This window comes from Peromyscus californicus, unplaced genomic scaffold, assembly GCF_007827085.1.
Source record: "Peromyscus californicus insignis strain IS unplaced genomic scaffold, ASM782708v3 Scaffold_17__1_contigs__length_78620276, whole genome shotgun sequence".
NCBI lineage: Eukaryota > Metazoa > Chordata > Mammalia > Rodentia > Cricetidae > Peromyscus > Peromyscus californicus.
In genome coordinates, this window is record NW_026294469.1 from 23,800,279 (window position 1) to 23,825,683 (window position 25,405).

General features: G+C 41.3%; 1 protein-coding gene across 17 annotated transcripts in view; it reads left to right on the top strand.

Moving 5' to 3' along the window:
* Nucleotides 1-25,405, top strand: part of Apc (APC regulator of WNT signaling pathway) — a 105,157-nt gene that overhangs the window by 8,914 nt on the left and 70,838 nt on the right. The window contains exon 1 of one of the 17 annotated variants that reach the window (XM_052741823.1): nt 16,041-16,143. The exons of 15 other annotated variants lie outside the window; for them this stretch is intronic. Coding sequence is in view for 1 of the 2 variants with exons in the window: in XM_052741821.1 (XP_052597781.1) it covers nt 16,069-16,143 (75 nt within the window). In the remaining variant the exon portion in view is untranslated. Of the gene's footprint in view, nt 1-16,040; nt 16,144-25,405 lie in introns of those variants that run through there. One more of the 17 variants, XM_052741821.1, reaches the window with a different exon arrangement.

Consider the following 25,405-nt stretch of genomic DNA (forward strand, 5'->3'; position numbering starts at 1 on the left):
TTTTCAGAGGGATGTTGATCTGAACTGTGGGATGTACCGTTTCTACAACTAGAAGTCCAGACATTTGACAATTGTGCAAAGAAGACAAGCATTCCTGGCTTCGTGTGGTGCTAATTTCTTTGTGTTAATGCCTCTCTGAGGCATAAATGAGAGACCTGAGAAACATCAAAATTAACATGTGATTGTTTGGTTGTTTTGTTTGTTTTCCACACCGTGTCTCTGGATAGCCCTGGCTGCCTCTCACTCACAGAGATCCACCTGCCTCTGGGATTAGAGGCCTGAGCCACACCCTCCCTGCTCCAAGATGTTATTTGCCAGGCTAGTTCCTGTGGCCTGTGCGGTGCCCCAAGGAATGGAGGCAGGATATTGTATTTGGCTGTACGTCTTTGGAGCAGAAATTGTCCATTTAACCTGGTGGGACATGATGTGAGCATTGTAAAGTTTGAAAAGGACATGAGCCAAGTTGACAAGGGTCTGCAAACAAATTGTCCTGTAGTATTTTTATTTTCAGTAATTAATGTGAGAACTCTTATGCTATGTAGATGTTGTGATTTTTAAAATTACATGTATTTATCTTGGGGTGTGGGTGTACATCTTTTCACAATATTCATACGGCGGTCTAAGGACTGTTGGGGTATCAGTTCTCTCTTCCCACTGTGCATGTCCTTGGGATCGAACTCAAGTTGTCATGCTTGGATGTAAGCACCTTTGCCCACCGAGGCATCTTGGCAGTCTGGGACTTGTGAATTTTTTTTTCAGGGATAAAATAGGAGTTTTAAAGTTTACACATCTATAAAAATGCATAATTTGTATTTGAATTCTGAATTTATTTAATTAAAAATGGAAGTCAAACTTCCAGTTTAGAAATTCTAGGCTTTATGTTGGTGGGCAGTCTTCCTTGTTTAAAGATTGTGTTGGAAATGTAGAATAACATCATATTTTCTAGTTATTTGACTTGATAGTCATTACAACTGTTAGCGTGAGATGTCATCCATCTCTACAGTTAAATTGATGATGCATCAGAAAATACAGAAGCAGCTGTCTTGGAAGGAAACTTAGGATTTCTGAATTTTGCTGGATTCTGTTTCTTCTCTGCCAAATGAATATACTAACTTAAGATCCGTGTGGGTTATGGTGCCTTTGCTTCCCGCTTGTTTCCGATTTGCTCACTTGCCTTCAGAACATTGGTGATAACGTAAGACAGAGTTTTAGAGTCAGAGGAGACTCTGCTGTCTTCCCCACCTATTAAAGCCGTGTGAAATGAGAAATGCCTTTGTCACTGTTTCCTGAAGTGCTTTCCTGCCCTGTACTACTTCCTAGGCACGGCCAAGAGTGATGGTTTATCAGTGTCTTTAGAATCTGTTCAGTGGCAATGCATCTTGATGACTTATGCCTTTGTTGCCCATGCAGTTAATTTTAGACTTCATGAATTGATATGTGTATTTAATTTCTTTTTTTCTTTTCTTTTCTTTCTTTCTTTTTTTTTTTTTTTTTTGTTGTTGTTGCTTTTGTTTTTTTTTTTTGAGACAGGGTTTCCCTGTGTAGTTTTGGTGTCTGTCCTGGATCTCGCTCTCTAGACCAGGCTGGCCTTGAACTCACAGAGACCCTCCTTGCTCTGCCTCCCGAGTGCTGGGATTAAAGACACCCAGCACCACCACCTGGCTTGTATTTCTTAAAGCTTGCTACCTGACTGAATTCAGGTACGAATCAGTCCCAGCCTTCAGGCTTGGCAGCTGTTCATTTCCATGCCATTCCTGGGCCTGGCCTGTCACACAGGTTGAGTATTATCCAAAATGCTTGAGACTAGAAGTATTTTGGATTTTTGTCTTTCCTGGATTTTATAGTATTTGTATATGCATAGTTTGAGGATGGGATCCAAGTCAAAACATGAATTAGTGTATATTTCTCATATACCTCAAGGTGTGTATATGTACATACACGTATATTCTCTTGATTGTGCTGGGACCAGACCCAGGGCCTACTGCCATGTTAAGCACCCACTGAGCTATGTATTTTGTATATCAATACATTGTTTTTTTATTTTGACTGTGGACTGTTACATGAGACTGAGTGTTAATTTTCCAAGTCATGTTGGCATTTAAAAAGTACTGGATTTATGGAAAGTTGGATTTGTGGTTTTCAGATTAGGAGTGTTCAACTTCAGTATTTCCTGAAGATTTTTACTTAAGTAGTAACCTCAGCAAAGCAGCAATTATGTTAGATTAAGTACCTCAGACAAGGAGCAAATGATACTATTATGCTATCATAGCATTTAACATATTTAATTAGTGATCATATTATCTTTTTTTCAAACTCTTGTCATGCTTGACTGACAAGGATAATGCTCGATTTTCCGGTTATATTCTTTTGTATACATTGGAGTGTGGTTTAATTAACCCTGTGACATTATTAACCCTGTGACATTCCACCCATCTCATTCTTTTAATTTCTTCTGTCTTTGCTATAGTTTCATTTCAGAAAAAACCTTGGTATATTTTATATTCCACTTGTCTTTCAGTAGTTTACTTCAAACACATTTCTTCTGTGTCTTCTCTAACATTAATTTACATATTGACAGCACTTAAGAATATATTACTTATCCGTTAAAACAAACTTTAAGGATTGAAAAGTGTTATAGTGGACAAAATCTTAAAAATTGTTACTATACAAATAGTTTATTCATTTAATTATATATTAATATATATATATATTTGAGTGTGTATAAGTTTGCAGGAGCCTGGAGTGGGCAGAAGAGGCATCAGATCCTTTGATTAGAACAGAATTAGGTCTTTGACAGAAAGTTATATCCCAATGTAGTCAACAACTTGTTCACTAAATATTATAAGGATGTTGAGGACTGAACTTGAACCATGAAAAGAATAGCTTTTCACCTTCTGTAACTAGTGTTCAGCATCACTTTTTTTGCTTGTTTTTTGAGACAGGGTTTCTCTGTGTTACAGCTCTGGCTGTCCTGGAACTTGATTTGTATACCAGACTGGCCCCCAACTTACAGAGATCCTCCTGCCTCTGCCTCCCGAGTGCTGGGATTAAAGGCATGTGCCACTACCACCCGGCATCTGTTTCACTTTTATTGAGTTGCAAGTTAAAGTGTTTTATTTGTCTTATACTGGCTGTTAAAGGCCCTATGGTTCTGGTAGCAAAGGCTTCCTCCAGTTTATTACATTGAGTTTTTTTTTTTTGGTTTTTCGAGACAGGGTTTCTCTGTGTAGCTTTGCGCCTTTCCTGGGACTCACTTGGTAGCCCAGGCTGGCCTCAAATTCACAGAGATCCGCCTGGCTCTGCCTCCCGAGTGCTGGGATTAAAGGCGTGCGCCACCACCGCCCGGCTACATTGAGTATTTTATTCAATTTAATTCTAGTAGATGTATAGTCACTGTCATTTTAATTGAAATTAAGCACCTACCATTGGTATAAGAAAAATCTTTTGATGATAAATAACTATATTCTTAGATTATGAGAATTAATTGCCTTTGGTTCTCAGAAAAAGGAAACCTGAACTCAAATTTGACAGCTGTCTTACGTTATAGGAATTCTGTCACCAGTCAGCTAGCCAGTTGCATTGAAAGGAGTGGTTCAGTCTAAAGGGCAGAGTTTTTATTGGGGAGTGTGTGACCCAAATAAAAGGTGGGCTGCGGGATGGGCACTCTCTTGAAGGTGCACAAACAGGCAGTGAAAGGGGAGCAGGCGCAGCTGGTGACTTGGTTCAGGTTCCCCACCCCCTTTTGGACCGGGAAGTGATGCAGTGGCGGCATAGTGGCTGGTGTCCCGGTTCCGGTTCTCTGTTCTGTCTTGTGATTATTGTGCGCGGATTGTACTGAAAATAAACGGTAGAGAAATCTTTTGACTTCCTTCTTCAGTCTTAGTCAGTGTTCTGGTGCTATGAAGAGACACCATGACCACAGCAGCTCTTATAAAAGCATTTAATTGTGGCTTTTGTTCAGAGTCATGCAGGGAACATGGCAGCGTAAAGACATGTTGCCAGAGAGGTAGCTAAGAGTTCTGCATCTGGATCCACAGGCGGCAGGAAGAGAGAGACACTGGGCCTGACTTAGGCTTTTGAAACCTCAAAGCTCACCTCCAGTGACACACTTCCTCCAACAATGTCACACCTACTCAAACAAGGCCCTCCTAACCCTTCTCAAGTAGTGCCACTTCCTGGTGACTAAGCATTCAAATACATGAGCCTACGGGGGCCATTCTTATTCAAATCACCATTTGTAAGTCTATAAGATGAGGGAATACCATATTTTATGCTTTTTAAATACATTTCCTGGGGCTGGAGAGATGGCTCAGAGGTTAAGAGCACTGACTGCTCTTCCAGAGGTCCTGAGTTCAACTCCCAGCAACCACATGGTGGCTCACAACCATCTGTAATGAGATCTGGTGCCCTCTTCTGGTCATACATGCTGTATACAAAATAAATAAATAAATCTTTAAAAAAAAAAAAAAAAAAAAAAAAAATACATTTCCTGAAGTACTATATGGAGCACCTATTTCAGATAACTTTTCTATAAAAAGAGCTAAACAGACATTTAAAACTCATATCACACTTAGATTAGCCAACATAGATCATTTCTTGTCATATTATCTTGGGTGTTTCCATAATTCTAACACTTGCTTATTGGCCTTAAACCTTACAGTAGTTGCCCCCACCCACCCACCAAGATGCACAGTGTGGAAAACTTGTCTAGCAGGTGCAAGGCCCTGGGTTCAATCCCTGGCACTAGGAAGGAGGGAGAAGAGAGAGGTAATGGGTATGATTTCGGACTAGAAGTAGTTAACTAAAGTAGTTCAAAGTTCCTCGCACTATGTGTGTACACATGCTCATGTGTGGTGGTGCACATATGTGCATGTGGAGAGGACAGCCTCAATTGTCATTTCTCACACGCCATTAATGGCTTGAAGCTTGCCAGATAGGCTAGGTTGGCAGGACATGGAGTTTCAGGGATCCACTGTCCCGTCTTTCCATCAGCACACCCAGCTTTTTAGATGTGGGTTCGTCCTTGTTTCGTACAAGACGAGCACTTACCAGTTGAGCCGCCTCCCCAGTTAGCATCACTCCCATTTTCAACATAAAAGAATTCAGCTTTATCAAGAGACAGACTCTATGTTTTTCTGTTTGAATAGGTATTGCATACATGCAGTGCACATTTCAAAACAGCAAGTGTGTGCATATGAAATGAAAGCAAATCTCTTGTCCTTTCCTCCTAGCTATCCACAGAAGCAGAGACAGTCAGTTCTTGTCTACCTTTTCAGTTCTCTCCCACAGAAACACAAATTTCAAAAAACTGCTCTGGATACTCTTTTGGAGGGCAGAAATGTTTATTATTAGAACATTAGCATTCAGGAACCGATGTACTTAAGATTTTCATTGATAATTTGTTTGCACTACAACAAACTTCATTTCAAACACTATGAAGCAGATGGTAGAAGACAAACAGTCTCTGCTCACATAGCACTTGGTTTGGAGATCTCACTGGTATGGAGTTTCAAAGTGGCCTCATGGTTAGTGGTAACAGAAAGCTCTGGCTGGGGCAGCTCAGTTGCTAGCCGTACAAGCAGGCATTATAAAGGAATTTGTGTTGGGAATTACCAGCGTAATTGCTAATTGCTTACCCATGTAAGCAATTATTGTCAATGTGACTGGAGGTAGGAAATTCACTTGCAAGTTCTCTTGCTCACTCACCTGACCGGCAGGTTCGTGTTGGTCTGGGCCCCTCTTGTTGGCCTCTGCAGGGTTACCCAGGTATCCTGAGGATACTGTGACTGGTTCCAGAGTAAACAGTCAAGAGACCAGAGTAGGAGCTGTCATGTATAGACCATATATCATAGATCTTTACCATCTACTGATTGAGATACTAGTCTCTTCTAGAAATACCTTCATTCATAGGTACACTCAGAAATAATACCAGATATTTGGGCATCCTCTAACCCAGTCAAGTTAACACACAAAATTAACCATTGTAAAGGTATGAATTTTAACTATTCTGCATAAATTTAAGATGCTGGGATATTTAATATGCTGCTAGAATAGTGTGGAAGAATAAGGCTGCCACACTATAAAATGGAATTGGGAGAAAAATTACTCATTGTTATTCAAAGGAAGCTTTTGATGAGCTGGGGAGATGACTGTCCGTGCAGAGCTTACCACACGACACCAGGATCTGAATTGAGATCCCCAGCACCGGTGTGAAAAGCCAGCCATGGCAGCATGCACCTGAAATCCCCACACTGGTGAGGCAGACACGGGAGGACCTTAGGGCTTGCTGGCCCACCAGTCTGGCCAAATTGGTAAGCGCCAGGTTCAGTGAGAGACCCTGTCTCAAAAAGTAAGGTGAGGAGCAATTGAAGAAGATACTGAATATTAACTGTGGCCTTCAAATACACCTGCACACATAAACACACCCAAAGTAATTTTTAGAGAAGAACCTGAAATATTCAGTTGCAAGAGGATATGATGACAGGAAAGCCTGTGAATCACGTGCTTTTTTTTTTTTTTTTTTTTTTTTCAGTTCATATGTTTCATGCATCCAAGTGAAATATCAGGTGAGTAGTTGAATATTCAGGGTATAAAGTTAAGATAGAAATACAATTTGAGACTTAGTATAATATAGTTTGGTATTTAAAGCTACTAGATGAGAAAATAATAATGTAAGTAGACAGTCCTAGAATAAACTCTGAAATACCCCTCCCTTAGATGATGAGTGACGAGGCAGGGCTATTAGGAGAGATTAGAAGGAGGAGGGAAACCATCAGAACATGGTATAATCGCCAAGACTTGCAGTATGTTTCAGGAGGAAGAGTGATCAGCTCTTATTACTAAAAAGATGGAATTTGGCCGTGTGTGAGAGAATGAGCTGGTAGAAAAGGAGAGATTGATTATGTAGGAGAAAAGACTATAAAGATGACAAGTGTTGACCTTTGGTGGGGCATAGAAGCTTGAGAGGGAGTGAGGTTAGCCCACATTCACGGTGATGAAGCAGAAGAGATGGTTGGGTGTGGTGGCTCCTACCTGGAATCGCAGCACTTGATAGACTGAGGCAGGGGGATTTCTGTGAGAAAAGAACTGGAACAAAAGAAAAAAAAACACAGTAGGGCAGGCAGCTGGGTCCGTCGTGATCATAAAGTCGCCTGCATGAGGTTCCAGTCACCACCCACTATTGCCCAGCTGCATATAGTCCTGGGGTGTGCTGGAGTCTGCAGGAGGTGGAAGGTTGCCTTGGAGTTGTTAGCAGTAAAAGAATTCACCAAGTCAGAGCAGAGTGGGAAGGAAGGTTTATTGAGAACACTGCAAGGGAGCTGCTCCTGCCATGGGAGGAGGCTGGCGGTTCATAGTGACCCTTTTTCTTTGTTTACTCCTTCCTAACACAGAAATGGGTGGTCAGTGTTTGGCTCTAGTCAGGGCCAGGCTTTGGAGGGTGGCAGCTCTGTGTTGGAAGTTCATGGTATAGTTCATTTTGATTGGCTGTGTTCAGTCACCATTCTGTAGTGCCCATCAGACCCAGCGTGTTCCCCCACAGCCCTTCAGTGGTCCAGCTGCCTGAGTTACTTGTGGCTCATTCTCCTGTCAGCAGCCCAGAAAACTCCCTGGTACACCTGCTGGGCTCAGGGGCAACCTTTCCTTTGGTCTTCAATGCCTCTGAATCTGGGTAAAACAGTCATTTATTTATGTCTCCTCGGAAAAAGACATGCTACAGATGTAATTACACATGTGTGTGTCATGTCTGGTGGATTATGTAAGCAGTTCTTCTCCAGTAGCTTTTTTATTGTTTAATAATTGTGTTCTTGAGAATTCCATACAGTACATTTTGAACGTATTTGTTCGATCAGCCCTCCCGTCCCTTCCCACCCAACTCTGTTATTGCTGCTGCTTTTTCTTCTTCTCCGTCAAGTCCTGCTTGTGTTGTTTAGCTGGTATTAGGGTTGGGGTCTGCTCTGCTGTGTGGTCAGCCCAGTGGGTCACATTATTAAAAACCTTCTCCCAGCAGCCACCAGAGGTTAGGACCCCTCAGCTAGTGGTGGGATCACACACACATACACGCACACGCGCGCGCGCACACACACACATACACGCACACGCCCTCTGCTGGGATTTCGTCTGACTAGAGCTTGTGCAGGTTTTGTGCATGCTGGCCCAGTTGCCATGAGTATATGTGTATCTGTCCTATTGTGCCAGGAAATCCAATTGCTTTTATATTCTCGGTGAAGTTGGTCTGTAACTGAGCACATCATAGGTAGTAAAAATAGATTTGTTACGGGTTTGAGGAGACATGAAAAGCTCAGAGTAGGAAATAGAGTAGCCCTGCTAGGCATTGTTGGCTGTCCTTTCATCTCTAGTTATAAATGTAAAGCGACATGGCCAGCTCTGCTCCTGAACAGTAAGAGTGCCGCTTAGTTCTGTTTCCTAGTGCTAATGAACCACTGCCTTTGTGCTCGCAGATTTTGCAAGCAGCGTACTGTTCTTAGGGCCAGAATAGAGTTGTTTGTTTGTTTGGTTGGTTGGTGGTTGGTTGGTTGGTTGGTTGGTTGGTTGGGTTCCCCTATTTTAGAAGGTAGAGGGAAAATGCCAAGCCTCCTCCTTGTAGGCCGATGAGATTTTATATAGTCTGTTTCTGAGACAGTTAACCAAATTCAGCCAGGTTGCTTATCACTCCAGTGGATCTTTTTGTCTCTTTTCTTTGTAAAAAGAACTTTGTATTCTTAGTCATGGAGGAACACTTGGAAAGGTGCCCCTTTTCTGCCCTACCTGTTTTATTAACAAGTCTGTTTTTTTAATTAAATAGCAGAACTTTGAGAAAATATTAAGACCCGTTTCATATTATGTGAGGTATAGGATGATTTAAGATAAAGAGATTTTTTGATAGTTGTTATTAGTTGAGAGAAGTATTTGAATGTGAAATGAAATTTAGTCCAATTCTTTTTTTTTTTAATAATCTATTTAACTTTATGTTATGTGCATTGGTGTGAGGGTGTCAGATGCCCTAGAACTGGAGTTACAGACAGTTGTGAGCTGCCATGTGGGTGCTGGGAATTGAACCTGGGTCCTCTGGAAGAGCAAGTATTCTTAACCGCTAAGACATCTCTCCAGCCCTAAAAGATTTATTTGTTTATTATGAATATATAGTGTTCTGTCTGCATGTATGCCTGCACAACAGAAGAGGGCACCAGATCCTTTTTAGATGGTTGTGAGCCACCATGTGGTTGCTGGGAATTGAACTCAGCACATCTGGAAGAACAACCAGTGCTCTTAACCTCTGAGCCATCTCTCCAGCCCTTAGTCCAATTCTTGAATCTTATTTTTGACTTCTATAAAAGAACCTATGTGGGTGGTGGCACACACCTTTAATCCTAGCACTCAGGAGGCAGAGGAAAGTGACTCTCTGTGAGTTAGAGGCCGGCCTGATATACAAATCGAGTTCCAGGACAGCCAGAGCTGTTCTACAAAGAAACCCTATCTTGACAAACACACAAAAGAACCTATGTGGTGTTTCAATAAATTCTACCTGACTTTGGATACCTTTACAAAAGACATTTTTTAAGACTTACAAAATTAATGTTTCAGTTCTAAAAACATTATTAGTCTGGTAGAAGTCATGCTTAGCATTCAGAAGCACCCAGTGCCAAGCACCCAGAAAGGTCATCAACATTTGATGGGAAAGAGCGTTCACATGTACTAGGTACACTGAATTCATTCATCCTTATCTCTCTTGGAATGTAGTATTAAACATTCATTATGAACCCATTTGTTAGTGACTCGTTCTCTTACTGAAATGAAATGAAATCTGCATGTTAAGTGCTACCTGTAGTAGTCTGGAAACCCAGTGTCTCCTGCTCTGAGTGACGCGTCCTGTTACAGTAGGTAAGGTTTAGCAAACTTGGATTATTTGACCTATAACAACAAGCATTTATCCTCAGACATACAGACATTGAATGTTCAGCAGAAAGCCAGAGGAAGGAAAGATACTCAAAAGAAGGAAACGGCTTCTCACTAGGTGGTGCTGTCATCTGCAATTGACACAGGGTAGTGAAAAAGGATTTGTGTTTTCTTTGAAAGAACACGCTTAGGGACATTGCCAGGCATCAGGGAGCATGCCTGTGATCCAGCACTCAGTCCAGGGTCTCAGTCTAGGCTACATGAGATCTTGTCTCAAAAATAAAAAAACAACAGCAAACAGATAAATAGAATTGGGAGATATTGGCATGAAAATCAATCTTTTAACCCAAGAGAATTTGGTTTAAAGTTCTGATAATAGTATTTATTAGGCACTATATTGATTATTTTCTAATCTAAGTTTTGGATTTAAAGTTAACTAAAAATTGAATTTTCTCTCTTACCAGTTCTGATATAGTTCAGGGACTAATTTGTATTATAAGCTGATAAATATTTCATCAAATAACCTAGGCATTTTATGGTAACTGAAAATATTAATGAGAAATTTTAATCCTATTTTACTAGGATAAATAGTTTCTCAAAAACATGTCTCAGTACGCTCTTGACTCTCAAATAGCCCTCCTTTTGTATTCCTGTCAGATAGATAGAAGATAAATAGATAGATGAAAGGTAGGTAGGTAGATGATGAATAGATGGATAGATAGATAGATGATGGATGGATAAATGGATGGATAGATGATGGATGATGGATAGATAGATGATAGATGGATAGATAAATGGATGATGGATGGATAGATAGATGATGGATGGATAGGTAGGTGGATGGATGGATAGATAGATGATGGATGGATAGGTGGATGGATGGATAGATAGATAGATGATAGATGGATAGATGATGGATGGATATGTAGATGATGGATAGATAGATGATGGATGGATAGGTAGATGGATGGATAGATAGATGATGGATGGATAAATGGATGATGGATGGATAGCTATATTGATTTTGCATGAGAGGAAAAGTTTATTTTTCCTCACTATTCTTCCATCCCAAATAATCTGCCTCTTTTTTTTTTTTTCCAAGACAGGTTTTCTCTGTGTATCCCTGGATGTCCTGGAATTCACTCTGTAGACCAAGCTGGCCTCAAACTCAGAGATCTGCTTGCCTCTGCCTCCTGAGTGCTGGGATTAAAGGCGTGCTATAAAATGCCTTTTTATGTCATACACATTCTCTGTCTCTCTCTCTGTCTCTCTCTCTGTCTCTGTACTTTACATATGAGAGAAAAGGTTATTTGTAAGTGGCTTATTTCTCTCTATGTGATGATCTTGCGTTCTACACATTTCTCTGCAGATGAAACAATTTTGGTTTTTTCTATGGCCAAATAAAACTCCTCCATTGTATGTTCACCACATTTATCTGTGGTGGACAGCTAGACTGATTGCGTGTCTGTTGTGACTATTGTAATAGTAAACATGAATATTAAGAATCTTGGTGGTATGCTGACTCAGGTTGCTTTGGGTGTGTACCCAGAGTGGTATAGCTAAGTCCTGTGATAACCCTACTCTTCACTTTTTGAGAAACCTCCATGCTGGTTCCTGTGGTGACTCTGCAGTCTGACCTGCAGTGTGTAAGCTTTGTGTGGTGTCCATTGCATCCCACTCTTCACTAGCATTTGTTGATTTCATGCTATTCTGGCTATAGTGAGATAGAATCTTGGTTTAGTTTGTGTGTATGTGTGTGGGGAGGGTACTATGGTGGGGTGCATGTGGAGGCCAGAGGTCAAGCGTCTTCTGTCTTTCCTTCCTCCCTCCACCCCACCCACTACCTTTTTTATGTTTTTGTTTTGGACGTAGGGTCTCCCTGAACCTGGAACTGCCAAGTCAGCTAGATTGGCCCAGCCAGGCAAGCCCCAGAGCTGCACCCGTCTCCTTCCCACACTGGGCTTCGGGCCTGAGCTCAGCTTTCTCGTGTGGGTGTTGGCTAGCCACACCAGGTCCTGGTGATTGTGCAGTGGGGGGGCTCCACCTGTGGAGCCATCGCCCCAGCTCTACCTGGAGTTTTATTGCCTTTTCCCAGGTGGCTTTGGATTTGTTTGGTTTTTGGTGGTGGTGTTTTCCGAGACAGAGTTTCTCTATGTAGCCCTCGCTGTCCTGAATCTCTCTCTGTAGACCAGGCTGTAGACCTCTGCCTCCTGAGTGCTGGGACTACAGGGGTGCATCACCACTGCCAGCTTAAAATTGTTTTGTTTTTTTTAATGTTAAGAGAAAATGCAGCACCTGGGTTGTAGCTCAGTGATACATTGTATGAATACACAAGGCCTTGGTTCAGTCCCAGTTCCTGCCCCCCAAAGTTAGTTGGTATTGTATATAAAATATATAATGTTCTGTATTTTTATAATACCACATGAATTATGTAATTATGTTACAATATTCAAATCATCTTGGAGAGGTACCAGAAGTTCAGTTAACTAACCTATTGTTAGCAGTCATGAGGTTTTGTTTTTTTTTTTTAACATTTTAGTAATATAAATAATGCTGAATACTTTTTATAATATAAATATTTTTCTTTTTATTTGTCTCATTCTGGTTGTGGTGAAACTAGGATTGAACCTAGGAATAAGCGCTGTCATTGAACTATATCCCTTCCTCTTTTTATTTTTTGAAAAATTTTTTATTTTATGTGCATGGGTATTTTTACCTGCTTGCATGTCTGTGTACCATGTGCATGATTAGTGCCTGCCAGAGGCTGGGAAAGGGCATTATATACCCTGGAATTGCATCTCTTTAGAGGCAGAAATGTGTTCTGTTTGAATTCTTCAGTAAGGAGACAGTTGAAGTTCACAGTAAAATTAAGAGTCAACTAAGGCTGTCAAAAGGAGCACTACTTTTAACTCACTTCACTAAACTTAAATATTTTTGTTAATATCTTTGTCGGTTCTTTAAATTTTCAGTTTTTAAAAAGATGTGTGAGAGTGTATGTGTGTGTGTGTGTGTGTGTGTGTGTGTGTGTGTGTGTGTGTGTGTGTGATATGAATGGGTGTCTTTTGAGGCCAGAAGAGGACAAGAGATCAGAGCTGGAGTTACAGACATTGTGAGCCTCCTTATATGGGAACTGAACTTGGGTCTTCTAGAAAAGCATTCTTTAACAACTGAGCCATCTCTCTAACTTCTAAACTGTGAGTCTTAAGTTAGGTTTAATGAATATATAAAACACAGAACATACGGTTGAAGACATTAATAATCCCGTTAATCTTAATTTGGTCTTTTTGTTTTGTTTTGTTTTTTTCAAGACATGGTTTCTTTGTGTAGCCCTGGCCATCCTGGAACTAACTCTGTAGACCAGGCTGGCCTAGAACTCAGAAATCCATCTGCCTCTGCCTCTTGCCTGCTGGGATTAAAGGCATGCACCACCATTGACTGGCTTGGTCATAATATTTTTTTAAGGTTCAAATTTTTCAATGATAAATTATGCACTCCTATTTAACACAAATGAAGCTGTTTACTAAAAACAAACTGGTAAAAATGAACAGATATTTAAAATTAAAAGTATTTCTGAAAGAAGAAGTCTTAAAACAGATTCAATATAAGATTTAACTGAAAATAATTTAACTGAAGTGTTATATTTTGAATCAGAGTTACCCTTATTAATTTTGTGTTACCCCATGTGTTTTGTGAGAGTGTGTGCACAAGTGTATGTAGTGATGTCTGTGGAACCCAGGTGTCTCATTCCTTGAAACGTTGTAGTTGAAAGTGTCTGTGAGCTGCCTAACAAGGGTCCAGGAAGGGAGCCCAGCCCTTAGGATAGAGCAGCGCGTGATCTTAACCGCGCGCCATCTCCCTAGCCCCCAGTGCTAGCGTTAGTTCATATATATGTAATGCAGATCACAACATTGACTGGATGACAGGAGCTTTATTCCTACATGTGTGCAGCCTGGTAGTAACTCACTGATCTGCATTGTGTCCACACTTAGCAGATTGTATCATGATTGGTTAGGTTTTTAATTAGAGTTTTAAAATAGTAAAATGTTTTTAGATAAAATTCAGTCTTGAGGAAGCTGGCTTAAAGGCTTTCTTTTTTGGATAATTGAGTTTTATTGAGTAATCCAGTTGGCAGCATGATGACTATAAAAAGTTTCTGGGCTTTTTATACTTGAACCATAGTGGTTCATGAACATGGAATGGTCATAGCTTTCTTTGAAACTTAGGCTGTGTGTCAGGAGGCCTTGGGGTCATTCTCTACCACCCCCTTGTCACTGAATCCCTGACTAATTTCAGTGTTAGTACATGTAGTAAAATCTTAGACAAGTTTTGACTACCAATTGATTTCTTAAAGTGATAGCTTAAGTTACTCTTAACTCACAGCCTGAGTCCAGAGTAACAGCTTAATTGTTTCTTAAACTGTTAGGGAGGTGTTTTGAGGAGCTTTTAAAATACATTCTTTATTTTACAAAGTAATTTTTCTTTCTGGAAGGTCAATTCTGTATGAGAAATTCTGAATTTGTCATAGAGGATGACTGTATAATGAGTCCTACAGACTGAGTGATACACTTCCAGTAATAAGATCTTAAAAGGCTTTGTACAGTCAAACTGTTCGTGAAAGATGTTTGGGATAGAGTCAGATTGATTCACATTTCCTTTGTTCATTATGAGGATTTTTTTCTAAATATGTGTAAGAGTTTAGTGTATAATTCTAATTACAGTTATTATGTGGTCAGTGTGGAAGACCTGACGTTCATGCAACAAATATATACAGCATATTGGGTCTTTATAGAGACTAATAGAGGAAAAGGACTCAAAGCAAGAAAACCAGAAATCCCTCCCATAATCTCCCCTTCAAAAGAATAACCCTGTTGTTGTGTGTTACTCTTTTTCAGACTTCACTTTTACTGTATTTGTGTATTTGTGTATGGGTCTGTGCACGTGAGTGCATTGCCGATTGAGAGTCAGGAGAGGGATTCCCCTGGAGCTGGAGTTGCAGGGGATGTGAACAGGCAGATTGAGTGTGCAACAGCAGTGTAGTTCTTGACCGCCACACCCCTTCCAGTGCCTGTCTTCTCTGTCTAATGCTTTATAAAGTGGAATTGCCGCAAATGCTACTTCGTAGCTTCTTGTCACTCTGTTTGAAAAAAATACAAAAAGTACAATAGTAAATATAGAACTTTACATTTTAGCTTATTTTTAAAACTTAAGTAGATAAGGGCTAGAAAGGGATGTAGCTTCTTTGGTAGAGTGCTTGACTAGCATATAAGAAGCCCTGGGTTCAGGGTCTAGCCCTGCATAAACAGTGGGTGGTGGTATATGCCTTAATTCTAACACTTGTGGAGGCAGAAGTTCAAGGTCATCCTCTGCTCTCTTATATGTGAAACCAGCCTGGGATGCATGAGACTCTGTCTCAGACATACTTTTTTGAAAAATTTTCCTCTTTTAAACCAGAGCTTAAATGAGACATTTAAACTAGAACTTAATGTTAATCTTGCCATTCTAACTCATAAATCAGTAAATAAAATGTAGACTGCAATAGGGTCAGTAGTAATTAACCACGTGTACTGTTTGCCTGGGAGTGCTTTAAACACACCCTGCATATACTAACTCCTATTTTATGCTTGCTTTCGGTCTATAGAAGAAGAAATTTAATCACTGAGAGGTCAAGTGACTAGTTAAGGGGTGGGAGGACAAAAACATTTAACCCAGGCCAGAACACTGAGGTCAGACACAAGTCACTGTGTTCTGTCATCGTGGCTTTTCTGGTAACTGCCCTAAATACAATCGTAATTAGAGTTGATTTACCAACAAGTTAATGATTTGTAATGTCAGACTATTCATCGTAAATCCCTGACTAGAATTCTGTTTCTCTGCTGCCCCTCCCACCGTCAGCATCCCGCATCCTGTGCGGGGCTTTCCACTCTGCGGTCCTCCTGGTTTTGAGTGTCAGCTAACATCAGCTCCCCGGGTTGCCGAGGTACGGATGTGAGGGCGCCCAGGAGGCTTGGTGTCCGGCTGGTGGTGCGGTGCGGGGTGGTGGGCTGGGTCTCTCCCCTGCTGTGAAGCGGGTCAGAAGCGTGAAGCAGCTGTGTAATCCCCTGGATGCTGACCAGGGCGCTCCCCATTCCAGCCAGGAGCCTGCGGATTGGCTGGGCGCTGGCACACGTGACCGACATGTGGCTGTATTGGCGCAGCCTGCCGGGGTGTCACTGGAGACAGAATGGAGGTGCTGCCGGGCTCGAAAATGGGGTAGGTGCTGGAGCTCCGACGGCCGGCTTGCTGCAGGGGAGAGGGGGGAGGTGGCTTTCCCATGGACTGCCTTAAACCGGTGACCTTTCCTTGGCACAGGGTCTGCTGCCACATGCCAAGCCTAGGAGGCAGGGGCGTCGTCCCACTCCTCTCCCCCACCCCCACTGCAGCACAGGAGATGGATTTCCTGTGCTTCTGATCCTGGGATTTTGACAGAAGAGGAAGAAAGGGGGAGGGTAGAAGTGGTAAGGGGAGAGCGGAGAAAGCGGTTTTGTTTTTTATAATGCCTGTTGACAGTGGAGTAGAATAACAGTATCTAAGGAAACGAGTAGAGGGCAACAAAGAATGGAGCATATTCATGGCGAGCAGCGAAGCCCTAGCCCTTTGAAAGGCTGCTTTTCCTCCTTGGCCACAAGGACACAGGCCGTGGTAGCCAAGAGTGGGCATCCAAAGCTGCAGCTGATGGCCGATGTGGGGTCTAGTGGAAAGGGCTGCCGAGGGTGGGAGGAAGAAAGGACTGTAGTACTGCGGAGACCAAGTGATCTTGACTGGGGAAATACTGCTGAGTAGTAACGTGCCTGCTTTCCTACAGCGTGTAGGTGAACTCGCCGAGAACGGGGTGGCAGAGAGACCGGTGTCTTTGTTAGCTGCAGAATGCAGTGGTGGTGGTTTCTGTGGTGACTGCAGCAGGGCTCTGCCGTAGACAACTGCAGAGAGTAAGCACCCTGAGCAGATGGAGAAGTGCTCACTAGCACTCCGTTACAAGACGCCCGAACAGGAGAAAACGCATAGTTCGCCTTTCTAAAGTAGGAGGACTATCAGATTATGAGTGTGTTGACAGTGGAGTGATTCAGACACTTTGATTTTATATCACAAGAGATGTCAGATGCTTTGATTTAACATAAAGCCTGTAGGAAATCTTCAGATATTATGTATGGAACTGGATCGTCCCTTTGTCAGTCCAGCTTTTATGCCATTCATTAGATCATTCGAGAGTAAATCACTTTAGAATGTAAATTACTTTGTGAAAAATTGCAGACAATAAATTTTTTATAGGCCTGATAAGACCTCTATTTTTAAGTAAATTCCTGTTTTTCTTTTGACACTTTTAAATGTAGTTTAATAAAATCTACAAATAAGTATTTTAGATGTATCTCTTATCTAGTGAGTATTCACAAGATAAGCTCTCATAAAAAGTGTCTTAATTGACTTAGATGTCCGAAAGTGTCCAGTCTTCAGGTTGAGTCTTTGCCTTGTTCTCTGCACGTCTCTGGCAACCTCCTGCACTTCCTGCCTCTGAACTAGACTAGCAGTGGCTTTGCGAAGTCCTCCAGGGTCAGTGTCCCTACAAGACAGCCCCTTTAAGTTGTTTATGTAGTTATCTTAAGAGAATCTCCAATTTTGTCTCAGTATTTTTCAAAATAATAAAGAACTATACCCGAGTAAATAATACTATGCAAAATTTTCATTGACAAATTAGAGCGGTTTTATTCTTTTTTTGTTTTGTTTTGCTTTGTTGTTATTTTAAGACAGTCTCAGTATGTAGTCCAGGCTGGCTTCCAACTTAGGATCCTCTTGCCTCAGCCTTCCAAATACTGGGATTATAAAACTATATCAGAATGCCAGATCTAACTTTATTCCTTAATATTTTTAATGTTTTAATTTTATGCAGGTGTGGATATCAGGATTAAAAGTGCTTGGGATAGCTTTTAAATCTGATAGAAACCATACGTAGGATTAAAGATGTCACGTTGAACTGACAAGTGAAATTTAATAGCTAACATTATCCAATCCCTTGAGTCTCGGTTCTTGAGTTTATAGCATTCTCATTTTTATAGATGTATTCTCATTTAATCAACTAGTGAATGTAGCATTATTTTCATCTTATGTGTTTCACAGTTCTCTTATTCATGTATGTGACATTATCCAAGGTCATCTATTGTGTAAGGATAAGAGCTTGTCTTTTATTTTACTTCTTTTGTTGTTGTTGGTTTTTTTTTGTTTTTTGTTTTTCAAGACAGGGTTTCTCTTGTGTAGCCCTGGCTGCCCTGGAACTAACTCTGTAGACGAGGCTGGCCTCGAACTCCCAGAGATCCGCCTGCCTCTGCCTCCCCAGTGTTGGGACTAAAGGCGTGCGCCACCACTGCCCGGCCAGTTTTTAACTATAAGAATGCTTTACAAAAGATTTCATAACTTAAATACATGTATTTATTTATTTGCTCAATGTGTGTGTGTGTGTGTGTGTGTGTGTGTGTGTGCATGCACACACTTGAGCTTGCATGCATGTTGCCAAGGAGCTCATGTGGAGGGCACATGACAACTTACTGGACTTGGTTCTTTCCTCCTCCCAGCATGTGGGTTCCAGGGATCAAACTCAGGCAGTCAGGCTTGATGGCAAGCGCCTTCACCCACTGAGCAATCTTGGCAGTCCCGTTAATTAGTATATATTTGTATTAATGTTATAAACATTTCTACAGTATTAGATTGCAATATTTCCAAGTTAAATAAGAAATAGAAGACTAAATTAAGAAAAGATTACTCCTTTTACAGTATAACATTCAATATTTCACTGAGCTTTTGTAAAAGGTCTTTAAAATTATTTATTGTTAATTGCTATAGCCAGAATTATGTGACCTATTTAGAAATTCATAAATATTCAAAAGTATATTTTGTGAACTAAATCAAAGCTATTCATGATTTTATTTGGATGAATTACAATGTAGATTTTGTTACTGTTTTTTACTGATTTCACATACTGTAACTGATACTGCACTTTCACATGTCTAAACACTTTACAATTCTAATCTCACTCTCCTATTGTGAGGAGGAGTCCACGTGGAACCCGTCTACACAAGCAGAAATGTGATAGCATTGGTTTAGAAACACAGGAACACTTGAGGAAATGGACTCAGTACATATTTGTTACAGTACCAGCCACATGCCAAACCTCAGAAAGGTGCTGAAGAACCAGAGAAAACCTGGGAACTGACCTTCAGGAGGCTTAGAATAAACTGTGAGATTTGATTGCTTTGGCTAGGCCTGGGCACCTTTTTAAAGGTTTATAGAATCTGAAATATTTTCTGATTTGCAGGAAAGGAATGGATTGTTCTTTGAGGTACTGTACCCTGTTTTAAGACCTGTCTGAAATCACAGATAGTTTTTGAATATCTTGAAGGTTGAGTGGAATGGTTTCTTTATCATTTAGTCCTAGCAGCCAGTTACATATTTAGTCTTGTTTTTAGACAAGGAAGAGCGCCCCCTTTGTTTGGTACAGATAATGTGTTATGTAGGGGGAACTTTCTCCTCTGTTTCCACCTCCTCCTTCCTTTCTTCCTTCAGGGTGTGTGTCTTGTTTTTGCATTGCTGGAGATTGAACCTCACAGCCTTCACACTACATGAGCCTCTGCTGCTGGGCCATAAGCATTTTTAAGTGTACAGTTCTATGGTGTTGAATTCATTGTGAATCTATAACCACCATCATCCCCAGGACTTTTTCATCTTTCCTTGTGGAAACTTTGAGAACATAAAAGCCCCATTTCTCTTTCTCCTTGACACCTAGCAATCAGCACACTACTTTATTACGTCTATAAATTTGACTGTTGTAGGAATTTCATATAAAAAGATTCATACACTTATCCTTTTGTAACTGGCTTAATTCATTTATCATAATGGCTTCATGAATCATTTAAGTTATACCATGTATTTTAGTTTCTTTCCTTTTGAAGGCTAAGTAACTCTGTTACATGCATACTACATTTTGTTTATTCATCCATCTCTCAGAGTATGCTCCATTTTGTCTTAGTAATACTGTGATCACGTGTGTGCTGAGACCTGTTGCCGCTGTTTCGCTTCCTTTGTGTGCTGCCCAAATGTTTGAACTCACTGCTGTTCTAAGACCTGTCCATTTGACTTTCTGCCCATTGAATTTGTGGTTCTAACAGGGCTGGTTAGTATTCCATAGTATTTGTTATTACTCCCGTGGAAGCTTCAGGTTTTCTTTTTCTGGATTCTACTTACCAAACTCTGCAGTGATGTGTATTTGTTCATGACTGGTCACTGATTGTCTTAGTTATGTGTTACTATATAACAAATCACACCAAAACTTAATGGTTTGAAATGACATTGTGGCTTAAATTGTCAGCATTTATTGTTTCAGAGTTTCTATGAAGCAGGAATTCAAGAGCTTCTTGTTTGTGTGAGAAAACTCTGTTTTCTCAGGAAGTTGCAATTAAGATTTTGGTCATCTTGAAGTTACTAGGTCTTGACTAGAGCTGCTACTTCCAAGATGGCCCATTCACACAACCTCAGTCTCCCAATGGCTACTGGCAAACAGTCTCAGTCACTTATTTTATGGACCTCCATGGAGCTGCTTAAATGTCTTCATGACACGGCAGCTGACTTTCCCTCAGTGAACAGTGCGGAGAAAGAGGAAACAAGGAAGCCATTTATGGCCTGGTCTCCGAACCTCTACACCATCATTTCTGTTGCCTTGGGTAGTCGGACTGTCTTGGCCCGTCAGCCCGCAGATAATGACTTGGAGACTTATTAATTATGAGAACTTGGCCTTAGCTTAGGCTTTTTCCCACTAGCTCTTATAACTTAACCTGTTTATATTCATGTATGCTGTGACTCGGCTACTTCTCCTCTACTGCCTGGCTAGCTTGTTCATCTCACTGGTGGCTCCGCACACCTAGATTCCTTCTCTTCTTCCTGTCTTTCCCCAGAAGTCCTGCCTATCCTCTCCTGCCCAGCTATTGGCCATTCAGCTCTTTATTAAGCCAATCAGAAGGCACCTTGGCGAAGACACATCTTCAGTGTACAAAAAGATTACCCCACAACAGTCTTACCCTTATTTGTGAGAGCTGCTAAGTCTAACCTACAAAAAGAAGATGAGTTAGGGTCAGAGAATTTGTGTAAATATATGAAGGTCGTCGCACGGACGAAGAAGATGTCACTGGAACTTAGCCCTGAGAGAAGTGGTCACCATATTGGCATTGCTTCCTGTTACTGTTGTAAAAAATTAAAACAAACTGAGTGGGTGGAGTGGGTTGGTGTTTGAGAGGGTCTTGAATAGTTCTGGTTAGCCTTGAACTCCATATGTAGCCGAGGATGGCCTTGAGGTACTATTACTGATCTTCTACTTCTACTGCTAGGATTATAGGTGGTGCTGGGACCAAACCCAGGGCTTTGTGCAGGCACAATGCTAGACGAGCACTCTGCCAACTGCGCTAGAGCCCCAGCCCACTTCAGGATTTCAAACACAAATTCACTGTTGCCCATTCTTGGAGGTCAGAAGTCGAAATGGTTTTCACTGGCCCGAAGTGAAGAAACACTTCAGAAACACTGCATTTTCTAAAGGCTGTAGGGAAGGATTTGTTTCTTGGCCTTTTTTTCTAACTTCTAGTGCCCCCTTCATTCCCTTTCTTCACTGTCACTGTCAGCAGCCTAATTAATTTCCCTCTGAATCTGACACTTGGCTTCTGCTGTCACATGTCTTTTCTCATCAATCCTTTTCTTCCTCCTAAGAACATGTATGGTAGTATTGGTTCTGCCCACATCATTCAGGAAAGTTTGCTTTCCAGGCTTGACAGATCACACCGGCAAAGTCCCTTTAGCCAAGTAAAGGAATGCATTTATGGATTTGGGAGGTTGAAACACGGACAGCTTTCTGGGGCCATTATTTTGTTTGCCATAGGTATACTAACACAGTTGTTTTTTTCCCTTTCTGAAGCATTTTGAAAATAATTCTTTTGTGAATAAGTATTACTGTTGAGGCGAGACTAAGATTGTCATTTAAGGTATAATTGGAAAGCATTGAAATAGGTTTTCTACCATCTATTTTTAGAATACTGGCTTTATTATCAGTTAAGTGTTTATCTGTATATTAGCTTCTTAGGACATAGGCTACCATGGAAACTGAGAAATGAAGTCACTCTTTATACCTTTACTTGTTGTAACACCTTTTGCGGACTCTCCAGTCAGTGCCAGCCTCCTTACACAATCTAATCACAAGCCACAGTGGTGTTTCTATCTCTCCCTCCCTGGTCTCCTTGGTTCTTCCATACTGTATTTATCTATATTAGATAATCATGTGTTCCCCTATATATGTCTTGCTTTTTCAACTTCTGAACTTTGATCATAGTATTCCTGTTATTGAACTTGGGGGTTACAGCCTGTGTCTCAAGGCAGATCTGGTCACCCATTCTCAGTGATTAAAGCTAATTGAAAGAGCCAGATTAAAAATGGGAAGCAGAGCGCCGGGCGGTGGTGGCGCACGCCTTTAATCCCAGCACTCGGGAGGCAGAGCCAGGCGGATCTCTGTGAGTTCGAGGCCAGCCTGGTCTCCAAAGCGAGTTCCAGGAAAGGCACAAAGCTACACAGAGAAACCCTGTCTCAAAAGAAAAAATGGGAAGCAGAAGATTGATTCAGTGTGGCCACATTGGGAGGAGAAACAGAGATAGAGTCACACACACTCACACGCACACGCACATGCACACACACACGTAGGTGCACGTGCCCCAATCCATCTTCTCTGTCCTATAGTGAGATTAAGGTTAAAAGAGAGGACCAAGGATATGCACATCTAATCAGTCCAGATCAAGATGTGTGACCAGCACCACCCAGATGATGGGTCTTTGTCTGGATTTCAGTTTCATCCTGCCAAGTAATCTGGAGGTTCTTACAACTGTGTGAACCTCTCTCCAGCAGACAAGCCCTGGCTGAGGCCTTTTCCTTCTCCCAGCATGAGATCCTTGGGAAATTGTCTGTTTCTTTGCGGGTCCCCTGTTTAATAGATGGTAGTCAAATTGAAAGACACAGGTATGCCTGTGGAATATCTTCATCCCGCCAGGCCTGTTCCTTCCCTTCCTGTCCTAGAATTCTGTCCTCTCGCGTTTGTGTTGACGTCTGCAGTGGGCTGGTGGATGAAGCGGTGTACAGAGTTGTGAGCCAGGAGAATAGGAGGTGGCACACAGCCCGATGGGCCTGTGTCGTGATCTTGTTTATTCTTTCCCAGGAGTAGCCGACCCTCCTCCAGTTACTTCACAACAAGGAAGAGATTAGCTCTTCTTTACCACTTCGTTGTTTTTACCGGAGCTGTTGTCAGAAAGTGCCACAAACTGCTGGTAGTTTAGAACAGTCGGAATCTCTGGTTTTACTATGCCGGAGGCTGGAAGCGCAGCGCCGGTGTGTTGTTGGCAAGATGACTTCTTTCTGAACTTCACGAAAGAAGCTCCTCTCTCTTTCTTAGTTTTTGATGCTTGCTAGCGGTCACTGGCTTGCAGCAACCTCACTTTCCTGTATCACGTGGTAGTCCTGCTAGGTCTCTGTCTATGTCTACTCACGTGGCCTTGAATTCCACCAGTCGATTTAGGTCCTACTTTAATATAGTATCTTAGCTTTATTGCTGATGCAGAAACCCTGTCTATAGAGGTTCATATCTATAGGTGCCTGTGACTCAAACACACTCAAACCCATTGTTGGACATGGAGATCAGAACACTCAAACAAAGGAGGGAGAGTCTGCAGGGTGATTCCTCTTTTGGCAAAAAGGGTAGGCACCAGAACCAAAACCCTGCTAGCCAACATACTCTAAAAATGAAAAGTGGCAGCTGTGTTTTATCACTGATTTATGTGGAGACTGCATCTCATCGCATGGGTGGGAGCTTGACTTTCCATTCTAACACGATTGGCACTATCAGCTCAAAGTGGAAGGGAGAACCCTTCTAGGGCTGACTACTTTCAATAGGAAAGTTTCTTATACCATTAACACCCCCTTATACTGGCGTGGTAGTATGTGGATCAGAAATTCTCAGTATTTGTTGATCCCATTATGTAGACACAGAGAGGAATCCAGTCTCCTATTCTTTAATGGGAGGTTATCTTTCATTTTTCTCTGAATTTGTCTTGTTTTCTGTTTGTTTGTTTGTTCCTGTAATTGATAATGTATATAGTTTCTGTTCTTTTTCTCATGCATTTATGCTGTATGTGACTATTACTGGGGACATTTTGGGGATTACAGAAACTGCACATTACATACAGACCTCTCCTAAAGATGTGTGTGCCTTAGCTGGGGAGATAAAACACATCAGAGTAAACTAGAACATAACAGGCCAAGGTATAGCAAATAGTTACTGCTCCTTCAGCAGGAATATGCATTGTTGATTAGAGGTGTCAGCAGAGCTTTGTGTAAAGCAACTGATCTGGACCTCAAAGAATAAAATGTCCAAACAAAGCAGAAGATAAAACAATGTGACATTCAAAAAGAAGTTAAAACACACAACCCATGCCCACATGTGCACGCACATGCATACACTACAAAGGTACATATGCAGAAAGTATTGAAGAGACTTATGTTGAGGGGAGAGTAATGGTGGAACCTGGTAGAAGGTAAGTTTGGAAGCTGTTACCAGGTTAGAGCCTGCTTGCTCTGTAAGAAAGGGAGCATTCAACACCAGCGTGGCTTTGGCTCCTGACCTAGCCCTTTGGTCTGAGTTCTTGGAAGTTACTTGCCATTTAGACATCCCATTTTCCTTAACTCTACAAGAAGCACACTGCCTACTTCACAGGTAGTTGTAAGAATCAAAGGAGATAATGGATTTAGCACATTTACAGAATATGGCTTATACTATCTGGATTTCACATATCAGACACAAAAGTAAGGGAATGTGTAGAGGAGTTAAATAATAATGTGTCATAGCTAGGAAACAAGGTGTAGAATTTTGAGAATTTTATATGCTCTTAAAATTGTCTTGATAAATATTTATGAAAATTAGTCATGTTCCTGAGTACCAATCAAACCTTAAAAAAATTAATCCTAGTAGTTTCCATAGTCTCCAGCCGGTCTCATAGGCAGTATATCAGTGACAATGCTATGAAAGGATGGAGCCCTCCCATCATGCTTCACAGATGAGAAAGTCCTTTGAAATGTCACCTAGATGAGCAGTTCTCAACCTGGGGGTCAAACAGCCCTTTCCCAGGGCCGCCTAAGACCATCGGAAAACACAGGTATTCACATTACAATTCATAACAGTAGCAAAATTACAGTTAGGAAGTAGGAACAGAAATAATTTTATGGTTGGGGGTCACCACAACATGAGGAGCTGTATTAAAGGGTTGCAGTATTGAGAAGATTGAGAGCCACTGGTCTAGTGGAAGAGGAAATCATGAGTTTTCTGCAAATAAAGCGGACATTAATATACTCAGACTCATAAACCATTATCAGGGCTGTAATAAAAGAAAAGTTGGTGCCCTTACTATTAGTA